Below are 18066 nucleotides of genomic sequence, written 5' to 3'. Positions count from 1 at the left end.
CCAGTTAGGCAGGGCTTAAGCACTCTTTCTAATGTAATTATTTTCAATTAGAAAAAAGAGTTTTGTAAGAACAGACACATACTGATGAGGACAATGCAGGTCCTAGATCTTTTTAAGAAACACTTAAATCAACACATTAGTTGCTATTTAATGACTTTTGGGAGGAGACAGACAGACTGGTCTGCATCCCTCGCCACAGGTTCCTGGTGTCTCTCCTGTCGTTGAAGCGGTCAGCAATCCTCCTGGAGTACTCCCTCTTGGCCATCCTGATGCCTCGTGACGGGTTAGCCCTGGCCGTCCTCAGACCCATCTTGTCTCCAGCTTTCAAGGCTGCTTTCCGAGCCATGGCTTCTAGTTGGCCCAAATTGAGATGGTTCTGGTAACTGTGTCATCGTCCATGCACTTCCACATGTATGAAGTAACAGACTGTGTATATGGTGAAGAGTAGAGGGGCAAGTACTGTCCTCAGAGGTTCTCCTTTACTGAACACCACAGTGTAAGACGTGATGTCCTTCAGCCTGACATACTGTGGTCGATCATTGAGATAGTCCGAGATCCAAGAGACCAGGCCATGGGCTACATGCATGTCAGTTTTTTCCTGCAGCAGAGTGGGCTGGATAGTGTTAAAGGCACTAGAAAAGTCCAGGAACAGGATCCTCCCTGAACCGCTTCCTTTATCCAGGTGGGAGTAGGTCCGATGCAGGAGATGAAGGATGGCATCTTCTGCACCAACTGCGGGCCAGTAGACAAACTGCAGGGGGTCTTGTGCATGCTGGACTTGTGGCCTGAGATGTTTGAGGACCAGCTGCTCCAGTGTCTTCATCAGCAGTGAAGTCAGTGCAACCGGTCTGTAATCGTTCAGCTCGCTCGCCCGGATCTTTTTCGGGACTGTAACGATACAGGAAGTCTTCCACAGGCTTGGTACTTTCCCCAGCTGTAGACTGAGGTTGAAGACATGCTGGAGTGGATCAGCTGGTTCAGCCGCGCAGGTGTTTAGCAGCCGAGCAGACACCTTGTCAGGAACAGCACCCTTCCCTGGACGAATCCTATGAAGTACATCGCGTACCTGAAGTGAGGTGATACTGGGAAACGGTTGTGTGGAGCTGATATTTGAAACATGCAATACTACATGCAATATGAATAAACATGCAATATGAATATGAAATATGCAGTATATTGCATTTTTCTGTCTTGAACACCTCCCCACCCAAAATGTCTTTTTACATTCAGTACCTGCTATTACTTTTTTCACAATTTCTCAACTGTAGTAAGGTATCCGTAAGACTCTGGAGATGGAAAAGTGAAGCTGGAGGAGGCAGTACGGTAAACGTAGTGGTGTACTGGTAATGCTAGTGGAGTATATTAGTTTAAGTAAGAGGCAGTCAATTATACTGACCTGCTGTCAATTGTACTGTACATAACGACATTTCTGCACAGTAGACAGACAACTACTAACACATACGATCTCACAGAAGTATTACAAGTGACCTGTGCATGTTATTGACTGACAGTGAAAACACAAACAAACAACACAGAAAATTAAATAAAAGAAAGTTTATTAAAGTAACGCCCAACTCAGAACAAACATCAAGCTACTGCCATTTTAGTTTTTACTAACGGTATTCTGTGGTCATAGACTAGCCCACCTCGGTCTAGTCTATTAGTCTTGAGAGTCGATATTTTAGCAATAATTTTAATGGGAGCTCCAATAATGAATCCAACAATGCTAGTAATACTTGTTAGGTATATTTACGTCGTAGTAGCCCTTGTAATACCAAGGGAAAGGTAGTCACAATACAACAGTACTTTTGTTTAGTTGACGTACATGGCTGCCTTTAAATGCAAAAAGATTTGTACAGCGAATAGTGGCGCTCTTGCGCCCTCATGTGGAATCTTTACGGCGTTGCAGCACTTCAATCCAAGTTTCACTTTCCTTTCATCCGAAACGAAAAACTTGCGTCAGAGCTCTTATCTTTGTCCTATAGTTCAACCAAAGGGTGTCACTGTGGTCACACGGTTCAATCTGACAACTCTGGTAAACTGCTGAGATCTCGCGTGAGCTTGTGGGATATAAGATGGCTGAATAACAACTAGAGTAGAAGTTGTTGTCCGAGTATAAATATTAGAAAAGTCTCATATTTATCAACCAAGGGGTGAAGAAACATCGCAGTCTTCCCGGGAAAAGAGGACGCGGAAGGAAGGAATCAACCATGGAGGCCGAAGTAGTGAAGTTCATCTGCGCCAACCAAGGAGCGGTCAGCTACGAAGATCTCATCTGTAACATCTCTTCTGGCGACGAGACGAGTCTGAAACTAGTCATCCTCAGCAATGACAACAAGTTTTGTCGACAACACTCGGGTCCACTGGCAAAGGTGGTGGCCCGAACCACCCTGAGGCTCTGTAGGGTCAAAGAGTGTCCGGGCTCGTGTGGGAGTCTTCACCTGTGCAAACACTTCCTCTTCAGTGGAGCCTGTCACTTCAGTCGCAGGTAAAACTGTTTTTTTTATTTTTACAATGACAAAACTGTAAACAATTAGTACAAATTGACATATGTTATACCATTCTTAAGTTATGAGCTATATTACAATATTAGTTAAATGGTTAGGGTTTTAAACTAAAACATTTGCTTAATCCGTTTGGTAGCCAAACGTGCGGTGGTATAGCAGTGTTTGCTAGGTTTTATTTTAAGGTGGAAAATGCCATCCAGGTCGATTTGCTAGGGTGGCCATTTCCACAACACCAAAAAAGGAGGACACTGGTATAAAGTGAGGGGAAAAATAAATAAATGCAAGTGTACACATTCTTGTTTGTGACAAGCATATATACCCGCTCAAGTAGAAGAACTCACATTTCTACGATCCTTAAAACTCTTCACTGGCTTCCAGTTTCTTTCAGGATCAACTTTAAAATTCTGGTTCTTACTTTCAGAGCTATTCATGGTCAGACCTCACATCACTGATCTGATCCAGCCTTACACTCGGGCTCTGAGGTCTGTGGATCAGAATCTTCTGATGGTTCCACGCACACGGTTCAGGACCAGAGGAGAGAACTCTTTTCAGGCTGTTGCTCCTAAGCTTTAGAACGATCCTCCTCTCTCTCTGTGTGTTTGATGGAGTCTACTGACTCCTTTAAGAAACATCTTAAGACGTTTCTATTTGTTCAGGCTTTTCCTTGATTTTCTGGAACTCATGTTGTGTTATCAGTTTTATCTTGATCTTTAAAATTTATACTTTATTGAATATTGTTTTGATTGTTTAAGTGCTTTGTGACCCTGGTCTGGAAAAGCACTATATAAATAAAAATTACTTACTTACTTACTTAATGTTAACAACACAAGACAGTTGCAGAAAAGAAAAAATCTGTATCCTTTAAAATCTGTAAGCCTTAACCTATATTTATTTCATAACAATAATAGATAAAATCGAAATGTTGCAATAAGAAAAATAAAGGATATGATTTTAATTACATATCATACACAACAAACTAAATATGATAATTCTGTACTCACCAAATACTTTACTATCTGCCATTTTCTGGCCACATCCACATTTTTTCATTTATTTACAAGGAACGTCAGGTATATGCTTTAGAAGACTCATTCTGTCCACATCACAGTGGCACAGTTTGCAATACAAATGTAATCGTCATTCCTCCTTTTGCTCAAAATATTTCTCGCTTTTGACCATTCAACATTAAATCAGGTCCCTCTTTACGGCATGCAAATTTAGTTGCCAGATCAGTTACGGCTAGTAAATGTTTACATTTCCAACCAATGAGAAATCAAAGAATTGAGTGACACTACTAATAATTTCAATATGAATGTTGATTTTATGTCAGAGTACTACCTGTACTACACAGACAGCATTTTTTGAGTAAAATTAAAGTTCAAGATGGCGCCTTGGTGGTTGGTTCCATTTTTCTCCTCCTAAAGTTAATTCATACAAGTTCCGACTACTATAGTAGCATTGTCTTACAGTTCTCGTCAGAAATGTGCTCAATTCTGTTTTTTGTAAAGCAAAGTCGAGCAACAAAGAGGGGAAAGCGAGCAGGCGCACTGGTGAGGCTTTGGCACTGTGGCTTTCAGACTTTGGTGCCTGGGAAATTTTTACTCTAATGTGCGGACATTAGTAAACGAGATTGATGACCTCCAGCTTTGTTGACGAGGAACAGGGACTTCAGGTCATCTTCTGCGCTTTGCTTTACTGAAACCTGGTTGTGTAAAAAGATTCCACACGGCACTAGAGTATATCTCTGGATTCCAGCTGCTCAGATGGTTACGCTCTTACAGCTTGACGTGCCCAACTGTCTCATTAGATGAATTGTTGACTTCCTCATAGTCAGAAAGCTGCAAGTTAACCTGCGGAAACATCTCACAAACTCTCGAACCATGAGCACTGGTAGGCTGTGTTCTCTAACCCTGCTATTCGCCCTGTACACCAACAACTGCACCTCAAGTCATCCCACTGTCAAGCTCCTCAAGTAAGCGGATGACACCACTCTTATCAGACTTGGAGCAGACGCAGAGGAATCCATCTACAGATTAGAGGTGATCGACTAGTGACCGGGAGCAGTGAGAACAACCTGCAGCTGAATGCTCAGAAGACAATGGAGATGATAGTGGACTTTGGGAAAGTTACAGCCACCCCAAACCCTCTCATCATCATTGGCTTCACGTTTGACATTGTAGAGTAAATCCATGAGCTAGGTGCCTCCTTCAGTGGAGATCTGAAGTGGGAGATGAACATAAGTCTCATCGTGAAGAAGGCTCAGAAGCAGATATAATTCCTGTGTCAGTTGAGGAAATTCCAACAAATATTTACAACACCGGCATTTAAAGTTTTCTGAACCATATTCTTATTCTGATAATCTATCAGTAACAAAACGTTTATTTTAAATACATAACTCTGAATAGGTTTGTAAAAAATTCCAAAATACCTTCTCATGAGAAGGTATTTTGAATTGGGGAAAAAAAGAAAATAGAGTTTGTGATGAGTTATGTTTTTTACAGGGGCAAGTGCACGTTTTCTCACCAGCTAGGAACACCCCACAACAAGGAAGTGCTGCAAAGACATCAGCTAGAGATCCTGGAAATGCAGGAATTGTGCACAATTCTGTTGCAGAATGACCCATCACTGCTGCCCCAGGTGAGCCAAAAGCGCTGCTTCTCTTGCAGAGCTCATTCATGTTTAAAACATAAACTCTTCACAGTTAGAATGCATGTTGACTCAAGCGTAAACAAACCTGCCACCTTCTTGTTATGACGTTGTAACGCCCTTGATAATCTACCCTTATTCAAGTATTGACACCTGAAAAAGCATTTCCTTGAATCCAGATCTGCCATGATTACAACAATGGAGATGGAGAGTTTGGCAATTGTGGGAGTGGCGATGCCTGTGAGAGAATGCACATCTGTCAGAAGTTCCTAACCAACAACTGTGAGTGCTTTCGGGTGCATGCCTTCAGAGCTCCCCAGCCAGAGAAATGCCTACGCAAAAGAGGAGTACATAACAGTCTTTTTGCTTCTCTAAAGTCAACGTATGCAAACAAAGAAATTCTTAAGAATGATGACAGGCAAAGCCGGGGGAGCAATCCAAAAGGGTTCAGAGGAAGAAATGGCCGCAGGGGGAACCAAACTGAATCTATCAGTGACCCAGTAGGTCCCCTGGGCTCCTGGCTCTCCTTCGGAGAGCAACAAAATGAAAGTGACAGCGGTGACTCTGCAGCTGCAAATGAAGCGAGGAGCGAGAGTTCCGAGAGTAAGACTGGAAGGACTAATGAGAAATCAAGAGCAAGACGTGGAGGAGGTCGCCATCGAGGCAACCAGGATGGAAGGAGCAACAGAGCTGGTCCAGGAAGAGGTAAAGTGTGAAAAGTCTGCTTAAATCAAGTTTTATGATCGAATAAAGGTTATATTATTATGACTTTATAGAACTGCTCTTACCTCATGACTTATATGGATTATGACCAAAGGAACAGGTTAAGTAATTAAGAATTGAAATTACTGTCTTGTAGTGTGTACCGGAACATAGCAGGTAGTTCTCCAGGGAAACTGTAACACATCTGTTTTCTCTTCTTTCTTGAAGACAAAACGGAGATCTGCATGTTCTTTGTAAAAGGAAGATGTATCCACGAGGGTAAGGAGATGTTTCTGGACTGTGGTAATAGCTTTTGCAGATGTCTTATTGTTGTACGTTTACCCGCTGTACTGGTAGATAACTGCTTCAAGGCTCATGACAAGATGCCGTACAGGTGGCAGATCCAGGAGGGGAACCAGTGGACCCCTCTGCCTAATAACGTGCTAATTGAAAGTGACTATTGTGACCCCAAAAAGACAAGCAGGTAAGTTTGTAATCATATTATCTCCCTGCTCAGTCTAGCAGTTTCCAGATCTGTTGTGAATGTCTTGCTCATTTTGCAGCAGCAGCAGTCCAATTGTGGATTTTGACACAATGACTAGCGGGGACCACAAAGTCAGAAGACTTTCGACTCTTAACTCTGTTGCAGAGAAGAACTACATTCTCACCACGGAGTGGCTCTGGTACTGGGAGGATGAGAGTGGCCTGTGGCACCAGTATGCTTCTGCTGTAAGTGTAAGCCTCCATGCACAATTTTAAAATAGCTACTTAGGATGGCCTTATGGAGATGTACGCTGCCCTCTGGAGAAAACTCTTTTGAGTCACTTGTTTCTGCATTCTTTTTCTGTCGGACACTTCCTAAGGTCCTTGTGACTGAGAAGCAGTAGTGGACGATAGCCACAGTAATTTAGGAACAATGTCTTGCAAGAGTGTTATTCAGTTCAAACGGTCAAGAGTAGGTAGCTCGAAGACTTGAACTGAATATGATAACAGGGTGGTGGAAAGGGCCCAGCAGACGTCAACAGCACTCAACTTGAGGAGAAGTTTTTGGAGGACAACACAGCTTCGGTCCAGTTTACTGCCTATTCACAGTCCTACTCCCTCAGCTTTCAAGGTGAACTCAACATCCAAAATATACCCTGACAAGCTTACCTATTAATCGAAGATTTTCTATCCTAAAATTCCAGACATGATCCAGGCAAACGTACAATATGGAACAAAAAAAATGGTGCGTAGAAGGCCCTGTTTTTTATCAGAGGAGGATGTCAAAGAGAAGAAAGCAAGGTGAGTAATCTGTCAACAAAAATACATTACATCTTTGACATTTCTGTCTACACAGGAGACCCACCGGTCAACCCCAATTCTCTGCAGTACCGACCCACTGGGACAATACAGAGATCCGAGAACAAGGCTACAAGGTACTTCAGAACCTTTCGTTCTTTATTCCTAAACTGTGAAGCAAAAAAATATATCATTATCATTACAAAGAGCCAGATACTGTTGCACACAATTATCTTTTCCCACTTCTCTGGCCAACATTTCCCAACTAGCAGTGATCGCAGCCCCCAAAACCCTCTTAAAGAGAATAAGTGGGAGAAGATTTTCTGGATAAATGCCTTTTATTATAAATCATACTGGTTGTGGCTCACCAGATCTTTGAACCAGTGATTGTAAAATAAAAAAAATAAAAAAGTTGAGCTCGATGAAAATCCTGAATTGTGTCAAAAAACATTGTAAGCAAATCTGTCTTGACTTTATGTTTTTCAGATGATCCCTCTTTCAGCAACATCAAAAGAATATAGAGAGGTTGAAGCTCATTTTGGAAAAACGATCAATTTTGTTTTTGTTATCAACAAAATTGAGAGGATCCAGAACAAAGAACTTTGGGACGTCTTTAACTGGTACTTCCATCATTTCATTAAGCTTGAAATAAACATGAACCCTTGTGCAATGACGTGTTTAATACTATAATTCATTATTCAGCAAACAAATTGAAGTCTGCAAAATATTGAAAAAAAACAAACAGGATATTGATGATAATTTGTAGTCTTTTAGAATGGAAACCTGGTAAAAATTAGATACACATCGCTGTGTACATAATAGACTTGGTCAACATAGATTTACCAAGAGAGTTGGTTATCTAATGACCAACATACTGACCTCCTTGTAAATAAAGTGTGTAATCCAGTGATTCCAGAAAAACGGGGGTGATTGATCATATACTTAACCTACCTAAAGACAACAATTATATGTGGAAATAGACTTGACCAACTCCTGTAAAAGACAAGTCACAAACATGCAGTTTAAAGAACCGATGAAATTGAGGTCCTTTTATTCAGGCAGAAGAACCGGATGAAGGAAAGGAGTGGGGAGAAACGCTTGTTTCATGGAACTGACACCAAACACGTGGATGCCATCTGTCATCACAACTTTGACTGGAGAATCTGTGGGACTCACGGAACTGCTTATGGTCAAGGTTGGTCCAACAACCTTCCAGAGTTGAATCCTCACCTGGCAGGATAATAATCTTTTATTTACCTTCCAGGTAGTTATTTTGCGAGAGATGCCAAGTACTCGGACAGCTATACCGGTGTCTCTGTTGCTCGGTCTATGTTTCTGTCACGTGTTTTGGTCGGGGACTACACAAGAGGACTGCCTGACTATCGCCGACCACCTGCCAAATTGGGCAGTAATGTGGATTTCTATGACAGCTGTGTAGATAATCCCTTTAATCCCTCCATCTTTGTCATCTTTGAGAAGCACCAAATCTACCCAGAGTACCTGATACAGTACACAAAAGGTGCCACATCACCTCAGCTCAGACCTGTAGTGCCACCAACACCTGCAATGACAACAACTGGGACCCAACAAAGTGCCTTACTGTACAGCAATCCATTTCACCAAGCTGGCACAAATGTTGCAACATCACCTCCGCCTAGGCCTGTAGTGCCACCAACCCCTGCAAATATTACAACTAGTAGCCAAAAAAGTCCTTGTGTTATCTCCTAAGCCTACTATTTTTACTTTTGTGTGTTCATTTTGAACTTTTCAAAATTTCTGATCAAAAGTTGACCGAGATAAGAAAAATAAGTAAGTAATTAAAGTCATTAATTGGCTGTTTGCAAATGACGACAACCTGCCAAGATGTAATAGTTTGTGAGCAGGCGGTCACAAAGCCCAAAGTCCTTATTTTTATGATTTAACCAAAACCCAACTGAACCACTTCAGGTCACTTTGTACCACACAAAAACCTTTAAGTAATAAAAAGAAATCCTTTATTTCATTTTAAAATGAAATGACACTGTATAGCCAATCAGCTGCAACATGTATCCCAGGCATATGTCGTTGGGATAAAAAATACATTAGTCTTTATGTTTATATAAAAGCGGTAAAAAGTACCACCAAAATTGTTGCGTTCAGTATCATAAAAAAGCTTTTAAAGGGCAACTAATATGAAAATCCAACTCCCCTGACCTCACAAGTCTCTAATGTTGAAATCTCTGCGAAAAAAGACGTTACGAGAGCAGAGTCCATTTTGATGTAATAATAGTCTTCACTCCTCCATTGCCAGTGTTGTGCTAACACAATATAAGTGAAGTCAAAGTGAATTGTAAGTAAGTAATGGTTATTTCTAAAGCCTTTCTAGACCAGGGTCACAAAGCGCTTTAACTATCAAAAACAATATACAGCTAAAATATATACTTTTAAAGGGCAAGACGCTAGGACAAACACAGGAGTCCCAGAAAATCAGGGAAAAGCCTGCAAAAATACAAATAATTTAAGTGTTTGTATCTGTGGAGTCATGGTACAGGAGGAATGACCTACATATGTATTATAACCTTGACTGATACGATTTTAGGGCAGCATTAGTGGTACAATCAGACTGGAATTCCACTCTCTGTGTCCCTAAGCCAGAAGGTTGATATTTTCTGCTCAAGTTTTCCCTCAAATAACCTTCAAAAAACAAATTTTTACAGCTTACTCACGTTTGAAGTTTTGAGTTGCTATTTCCTGATTTATTTTTAAAAAAAATAATAGAAAATTAAAGAAACATTCAACTTTACCATGTGTTAGTAATTTATGTTACATCCACTTGGTAAGCATGTTCCACGAGATTTTTCTTTTTAGAAACACGATGGTGATCATCACACCTTTTTTTTGACATTTTCGATCCAAGATAAATGTAAAATGAGTCTCTCCAAACAGTTGATGCAGCTACTAGCTGTTGCTGAAGAAGAGTAGACCAGGACTAAAGGTGGGTCCAAACATTTACGGTTGCTGCGCAAATCTGGTGGATTAAAGATAGGAAAGTTTGGTCACCAGACAACAGAGGAGAAAGACTTTCACTTTACAATCATAATGGCATCCAAACCTATCAAAAATGATCAAAGCCTTCATTGTCAGGTCCTGACAACTGTGCAATTCTAAAAGTGGTTGAAAAAATATAACATTAATATTAGAAAATATAATTAAAGTTCAGCAATTTCCAATCAGTATTCAATGTAATATTCAGTTAGCATTGTTAGCGTTATCAATTATCAGCAAATGTCCATCCTGAGCAAAAGGCAGATGTCATTTTCACATATTGGTCCCATTATATATTAACTCCCACCTGCAGTCACCAAAAGGTGTGCAGGAGAACCAGAGAAGTCACAGCAACTAATCCCCCCTAAAAACCAATCAAGACTTGTTAAGGTGGCCCGGGCGTCTGGTCAGAAGGTCTTCTGAACCTGAGGTGCTCAGGTAAACTGAAGAGCAGACCTGGTAGACACTGGAGAGACAATGTCTCTCATGTGACTGAATAAATAAAGTAAGTGTTGTTAACAAGAGTAGCTGCAATGATGATCATTGTTGGTGTCCTTGTAATGTCTAGCAGCATCTTCAATCAATAAATTAATAAATCAATAATTGATTGAGGGATCAATAAAGTTCTACCTAACCTATAATAGCAGAAGTGGTCGATTAGGTGGTACAAAGCAGTAGCAGTCGTTTATTGAATGTGATTATTAACTGTACAGTAGAAGATATGATAGGCCATTTGTGGACGCAGTTATAATGCCAGTGTTTGTAATATGACGACCACTTTGATGACAGCTCCAATAACAAAAGCTTAGATCAGGGGTGCACAATACGTCGATCGCGATCTAGCGGTCGATCGCGAAGCTGTTGCGAGTAGATCGCGTGATTTAATAAAATGTGATAAAAGAAAAAAGTAAAGAGAGCTCAGATTGGCTGCTGTGCATGTCAATAAAATGGTCATTGCGCCGATTGGTTGACAATTTGATTGACATGCACAGCAGCCAATCTGAGCTCCCGCCTTTCCCAGTGAACGCACGGCAAAGTTCATATGAATCGAGAATAAAAAGAGCAAAACGTGCGACAGTCATTTTACGCAATTCAGAAAAACTATATAGAATTATAAGCTTTTTTTTTTTTTTTAAATATATCAAACAAAATAATGCGCGTTCGATCGCTCCAGGTTCTTCTCTAGAGAGTCACAGAAACATCACATCAGTTACGTCAAAGTGAAGCTGCAGGTTCAATGAAAGCGCAACAATTGCTGGTTTTCCCGCGGAGGCCAGACGTGGATACCTGGAACAGACAAACAGCCAATCAGAATGCCAAATACTAACAGCCAATCAGAATTCTCCATCTTAACACCTGGTGGCCAACTGTTGAAGTATTTCATTAATGTTGGAGGAATAAAGACCCCGGTTCGATTCCTCGCTGATGCACACATCTTTTTTTTATTTCTAGTTAAATTAATCACGTTGTTAAGTATTAAGTATTAAAAGTAATATTTTACGTCACCTTATGCCTCTCGGGGCTCAACTGTTTAATGTTAAAAGCATAAAACCACACATTTTTATATGTTTCTTTCCATTTAAATGAATCCCATTGTGAAAGGTTTTTAAAAGATTGATTATTTTTTTATTTCAGGATTCAGGAGAATTTAATTTAATAATTTAATAATACACTTCAATGATCAACACTATTTTGCTGACAGGTGTCGACCCAGGCCAGAGAACCAGGACTTCCAGCTCTGTTTTCATCCAGACTTTCTGCTGGTGTGAACAGGTCCAGGGGCCAATGTCCTGGGTGTAACCAAGAGGCTTTGGATGAGGACGTGGTCTAACAGGTGGCAATGGCTGACCTGGACAAACATAACGACAGATTAGTTATCATAAAATTTGATGATAAAAAATGTGATGATAATATGTCCAACATACCTTTCAGAGGGCTTTGGCTGGTTGCTGTCTGTTCAACGGCCTTGTGTGCCGGAGTTGGTGAACTGGTTTCTGAATAGTGTGAGCATGAGCAACAGGTAAATCAAGTGACCTGTTTCAATTAATGATGAACTTTCTGAAATACAACAACAACATTACTTATTAAGAATGAAATATACTATTCTGATTATGACTTTAAAAAGATAGCTATGCTTATTAATGTGAGAAATGGATAATATGCCCACCTGGTAGAGGGGTGGAAGCTTCAGCTTCGGAAATTCCTTCTGGTAACAGAAACATCAGCTCCTTGGGAATGGGAATGGTTTTCTTCGTTGGTGCCTCTGTCTCCTTTGTCTCCTCTGTAGGTAATAAAAGAGAAAAATAAACATGACAGTGTCGATGTAACTGAGAAAAAACAACTTCATTTAATTTAATAATTCACCCTTTAACGTTTGCATCTCCTCTGGGGCTGGACATGTCATTGTGGCAACTAGAGTAGAAATGTCAGTAAGTAATATGTACAAGGAATTCACTGTTATGTAAACTGTGTGATCTAGCAACTGTCCTTGCTTGGGCCCTCGGCAACAAACACACCTGCATCCTCCTCCTTCATTTTGTTCTTGATCAGATAAAAGGGTGTAGCCAACATCATTTTCAAGAAGCCAGCGAAAAGACTTGCCCTTGTACTTGCAAAACTGCAACACATATTCTCCAAACACCTCTGTCTTGTCAGAAGCATCGCCTCCGCTTTGGCGGACCACAACGAGGGCTTTTTCTCTCACAAGTCCTTCTTTAATGGGCAAAGACTTGTCCTGTAGAGATGGGTTTCTCTTTATGGCTTTGGCCGCATCAGTTGGATCCTGTCGCAGATATCCAAGTGGACCTTTCCGAAAGGTAACTGCCACTCTTCCAGGAAAGAAGTTGATTTTAGACCTTTTACCTTCAAAGAGAAAAATGTAAATTAATGTAACATTTTTTCACACATACCAAAGACTCACATCATGCTAAAGTGACTGATAAAATATCTAAAACATTATATATAAATAAGGATGTAAGTAACACATAACAGATGTGAGAAAGTTTAATAGTAGATGTGTTTTTAATTTAACCTTTATTTAATTGAGATACAAATCTATTTTACAAGAGTGTCCTGGCCAAGACAGGCAGTAGCATAGACATACAACACAAAGACAAGGTGGACTAACTAGAAACACTAAGCATCCAAAACAGTAAACATTTTAAGAGCCGCTAAAATGTCATCCAATTTCCCTTTAAAGGTGTGTTTATACAGACTGACAGACAGATCTATAGATATATATAGATAGATCGATATATATATATCTACACGAGTGTGTGTGTATATATATTTATATATATAGATCTATCTATCTATCTATAGATCAATGTATATCTACACGAATGTGTGTGTGTATATATATATATATATATATATATATATATATACACATCTACACGAGTGTGAGTGTATATATATATATATATATATATATACACATCTACACGAGTGTGAGTGTATATATATATATAGATCTATGTACATATATATACACGAGTGTGTGTGTTTATATATATATATATATATAGATCTATCTATATATTTTATTTATATATATTTCTTAATTTATCCATATGATAGATAAAACCTTCATCTTTAATCATTTATAGTTATTATTTACAGAGGTTTGCAAATGTTTTATTTTAATACGGTTTAAAGTCCACATGTCTTTACAATGTATTTAAATGACCACAACGTTCAAACCATGATTAAAAAGAAAAGAAAAGAATACAGTACAGTATATCGTTTCCACATTTATTCATATGATGGATAAAACCTTCATCATTAAAAATACATAATTATTATTCACAGAGTTTTGCCATTTTTCCATTTGTTGTTAAAAGGGGTGATGTGAGTTCAAATTTTGAAATGACTTGAATAAAAAAAGGAGTCTCAATTCCAATGACAAAAGAAGCTGGACAAACAGCGCCAGGGAGGCGTAAAAACAACCTTTGAAATGTCTAAAATCTAAATAGGAAACGATGATCTATTCACATTTAAAACACGCGCGTCCAATAGCGCCAAATCGGCACCCTGTGGCCGAAAATCGTATTGATTCTCACTACCAACTCATACCAATTCACTACCATTGAAAATGAATGGGAAAACTTTAGGGATTTTTAGCGGAATTATCCGCGGCTGCTGCGCGGGTCACGTGATCGAGGATACATCCTTAAAACACGCTTGTATTAATACAACATCACATGATGAATATTTGTAAGTTACCTTTATCTCACGAATATAATGAGAATACGTTCAAACCCAAACACGTTAAACAGTTGCAGGTGAGCCACAAATTCTAATGACGCTCAGACAAAGCGATGATGACATGAAGTTACTGATGAACAGTTTTCTTCTCGTTAAACTTAATCTAAAGAGGTTTTAAAATTTAAATAATCCACTGGTCGCCTCTGTAAATGCAGTATTCTTGTTAATAACCTCGTGTGTAACCGTTCATTGACACTGGCCAGTGGAGTAACGGAAGACTTCAGCTCCCACTAGTGGCTGGTTTTAAATGAGATGGATACGTTTTTGGCCCCGGTTCATTCCCAGCGGCCCCTGGGGGGTCTAAAAATTAGCATGATAGTTCACACTAGCCTCAATATCAAGCCTCTGTTAATTATTGATTAGCTGTAAGCAGTACAACTTTTGACACTGGATAAGCTATTAACTCCAATATGAATAGTGTACATGAGCTGCTTTTTATCACCCTGTCATAATAAAATATATGAACTGTTATCAAAAAAAAATAATTTTAATTTAAGCATTCATTGGTATCAATTATAGGCATCTCTGAAGTTACAACTACATGATGAATACTATGTGAGCATTATTCAAAATGATATTAAATTGTGCTTTATTACAGGTTTCATATCAAACAATTGTTCACGGATCGTCACAAATGTCACGAGTAACCATCAGAGTCAATCTGCACGACGTTGATGGTCTCATCCTCAGCGAAGACTTGTGTGTAGTAGTTTCTGGTCTGAGTCATGGTTCGAGTGACATCATGCTGACTTGCTCCTGCTCCTAAAATGCTCTGAAGATCCTTCAAAGCCTCACCAGTCAAACCCATGGTGCATCTTAAAAGAATAAGACAATAAGAAGGATCAGCTGTACTTGTACTAGTTCTGTTCTTCACTTGCAAAATAAACTCTTACCTTGCTGTGACGCTGCCATGCGAGACAACTCTTTCAGGGAATCACAACGACTTGACAGAGACTTCCAGAGTTGGTTCATCTCCTTCTCAAGAATCTTTCACTTCCTGCCATAACAACGTCGAATCCTCTTTGTCCGAAAGTCAACAGAACCTGGAAAACATGGTATTAATGAAGTCGTATGATTCTGATCATTTGAAGTGTAAAATCTATTGAAAAAGACTCTTCAGTTGGTACCTTCCACCTTGACAGGCACGACCAAGTGTTTGCAACAACAGAAGCCAGAAAACCTTGGCCATAAGCGTCAACATGTCAGTGCGTCCTGCCACAGAAATGTATTTATCATTATTACCAAACATGACTATATAATGACCAAAGTGTGTATGATGTAACCATCTCACCTGCTTTTGACATGTGTTGACCCCTTCCACCTCCGATGGTTAGTCAAGCACCTGATATGCAGCTCTCCATCTCACCTAGAAAAGAAAATAGAATTGCATTTTAGATTATTTCCATGATGGGATGTGCTGTAGGTTTACAAGTTTGTGTTCACCATGTTACAAATATTACCTACTCACTTCACATTTTAAATCATTTGGCAGGAACCACAGAGAGAATGGTTTCATGTCAAGCAGGTATGGAGTTCTGGGCAGTTCACTTCCATGCAAAAACAAAACTAAAAACGTACTAGTGCTCCCTTTTAAATATAATAAATCTGGCACCTGGTTCCGTCAAGTTACTGCACAAACGTGAGGACAAAAACGCATGTTCTGGGACGAGTAACAACAAGTCTGACGTCAACATCCAGAGGTTTGGCGGAAGTTGCGTGTGCGGCAGTTTGAAAACTTTTTAGCTGACGCTAAACTTAAACTGAACTTAACTCGGTCTTTATACAAGCACACATCTATAATTGTATTCCATGGCGCTTTTAAAAAAACAAGCACAATATCTCATTTTATTCCTGTGGTGTGACGGCTCTACATTCCACGATCAGTTTATTAGCGTGTGTGACGTCACCTCTGCAGGATCGCGATTACTGTTGACAAACGTCACATAGATCGCAGCTAAATAAAAAGAACATATGTCCATAAACGCAATCTCAATGAAAGATTCTATTTCATAGAAAAGCGCACCGGAGTATAAAGAGGATCAAGCGAAATAGCACAGACTTTATTTTACTCATTCATAAAACAATGTCAACATTATGGAGTTGAAACACCTAAAAATATACAATATAGTCACTTTTACAGGAACTTTTAAGCATGTATTAATCCGCGAGAGCCTCTTGACTTCTGTGATGCGTGAACAATCAAAGCTTCAAAAAATAAAAATTAAGCATTTTTTACCAATTTATGGCCATCTTGTATGACCTCAAAGTGGATCGAGGTCGGTAAGCACAATCGGGGGTAGAATCACACTGTTGACATTAAACATTTCAAGTGCGCTTCATAGTTTTAGAATTACGGTAGCCAAATGACAACAGTGACACGTCACGTCACCATGGCAACGACGAGTTAGACGACGCCTCAAATGTAACCCAGGTGGTTTGAATCCGAAGTCGGGGAGTGCTCTGTATATTACTGGGTGACCCGGGTAGGCTAAAACCGACGTTTTTGTCCCCCCTGTAACGTTACCTTAGGGACGCCAGGGGGAAATTGCACGGCGTAGGACGGTATGACGCCTGGGGTGAGGACGTGTTGTAAAATCAGACAATATTTTTCAACACTACATTTTTGTCAGTGCAAGTAATTTGTAGACGGTCCCTCAGCTGATGTCACGCCTGCAGAGGCTCTTTCACGCCATTTTTGCTGTTTACTTGCGATCAACACGTTTTCTTCAAAAATGAGGGTGTAGTACATAGCCAGTGTAACAGTGATCAAAATACTTCGGGCTTTTATATTTTTAATAACTCGTATAAAGAGGTATTAGAGCGCAAAGATCGAATCTGTCAATATCGAGCCAACTTTACTTAAGTCTCAACAACTTTGTGGCGAACAGAAAAAACGAAATATAAATTAGGCTGTGAGGCAAACCAAACTAAACATAAAGAGGCAATGTAAATAAAGAGCCAAGGCAGGGCATATTTTATGCACATCCCCGACAAAAAAAGAAAGAAACAAATCGTGAAGAAAAGAGAAAAAAATAAACTAATTTAGGTCACGATGCCTGATTTTATGAGAATGAGCGCAAATTACGGCCCGCATACCAGGGAACAGAACAGGTGCCGGTGCCATACGCCCGGCACCCGACCAGCCTACCGTCACGACACAGAGGAGAGGGGTAAGCTGAATGACGCACCCCTTTATATTCTCCGCTCCGTTAACAGGTGAGGCCAATTAGGTAATAAGGAGGCGTGCTTAACCAAGAGAAAGTAAACTTAATCATATCAATATCAAACTTAAAATAACCATCCGGTTACATATGTAAAATATAAACATATACACCGGACGCATCTGAACTCATTTACAATAGTGTGATTCATGTCAGACATGTTGAAAATTAGCAATTGTAAACTGTTAGTTTAAATTCATCTTTTCATTAGTTTTTTTCATGTTCACAGAAAGGATAAATTAAATCTTGTGATTCATTTAAACATGATCGACATATTGAAATGGAGGCATGGAAAGGGATGAACCCGTCTGAATTCTTTGTTGATTTTGATGAACAAAGGAAAAGGGCTGGAATTCGTGTCACGCACAGATTCTTACATCTGAATATTTATTATGCACCATTTGGGTTCAAATGAATCA

The 18066-nt window shown here is 39.7% G+C and overlaps 1 protein-coding gene and 1 long non-coding RNA gene across 3 annotated transcripts; one reads left to right on the top strand and one right to left on the bottom strand.

The window, feature by feature from the left end:
- Positions 1 to 2001: 2001 nt before the first annotated feature.
- Positions 2002 to 12451, top strand: LOC148084987 (protein mono-ADP-ribosyltransferase PARP12-like). Of its 2 annotated transcripts, none has more exons than XM_087787994.1 (12): positions 2002 to 2488; positions 5009 to 5144; positions 5333 to 5858; positions 6084 to 6134; positions 6213 to 6339; positions 6419 to 6584; positions 6849 to 6969; positions 7043 to 7139; positions 7195 to 7273; positions 7623 to 7756; positions 8195 to 8331; positions 11863 to 12451. In XM_087787994.1, the coding sequence occupies exons 1-12, from the start codon at positions 2211 to 2213 to the stop codon at positions 11958 to 11960; spliced, it is 1950 nt and encodes a 649-aa protein (XP_087644120.1). In that variant the 5' UTR covers positions 2002 to 2210; the 3' UTR covers positions 11961 to 12451. The 2 variants fall into 2 exon arrangements, with proteins under 2 accessions (XP_087644120.1, XP_087644119.1); XM_087787993.1 differs by lacking the exon at positions 11863 to 12451 and adding an exon at positions 8401 to 10763.
- Positions 12452 to 14038: 1587 nt separating this feature from the next.
- On the bottom strand, positions 14039 to 17698 carry LOC148084986 (uncharacterized). The gene is made up of 4 exons (XR_015710777.1): positions 15718 to 17698; positions 15554 to 15638; positions 15320 to 15469; positions 14039 to 15241 (listed from the first exon to the last, which is right to left on the bottom strand). It is a non-coding gene; the product is annotated as an uncharacterized LOC148084986 (long non-coding RNA).
- Positions 17699 to 18066: the final 368 nt, after the last annotated feature.

The sequence above is a fragment of the Callionymus lyra genome, chromosome 3 (assembly GCF_982586985.1).
Source record: "Callionymus lyra chromosome 3, fCalLyr1.hap1.1, whole genome shotgun sequence".
In the NCBI taxonomy this organism is placed as follows: Eukaryota; Metazoa; Chordata; class Actinopteri; order Syngnathiformes; family Callionymidae; genus Callionymus; species Callionymus lyra.
The sequence above is the reverse complement of the archived record's forward strand: the minus strand, read 5'-3'. Positions and strand labels throughout refer to the sequence as shown.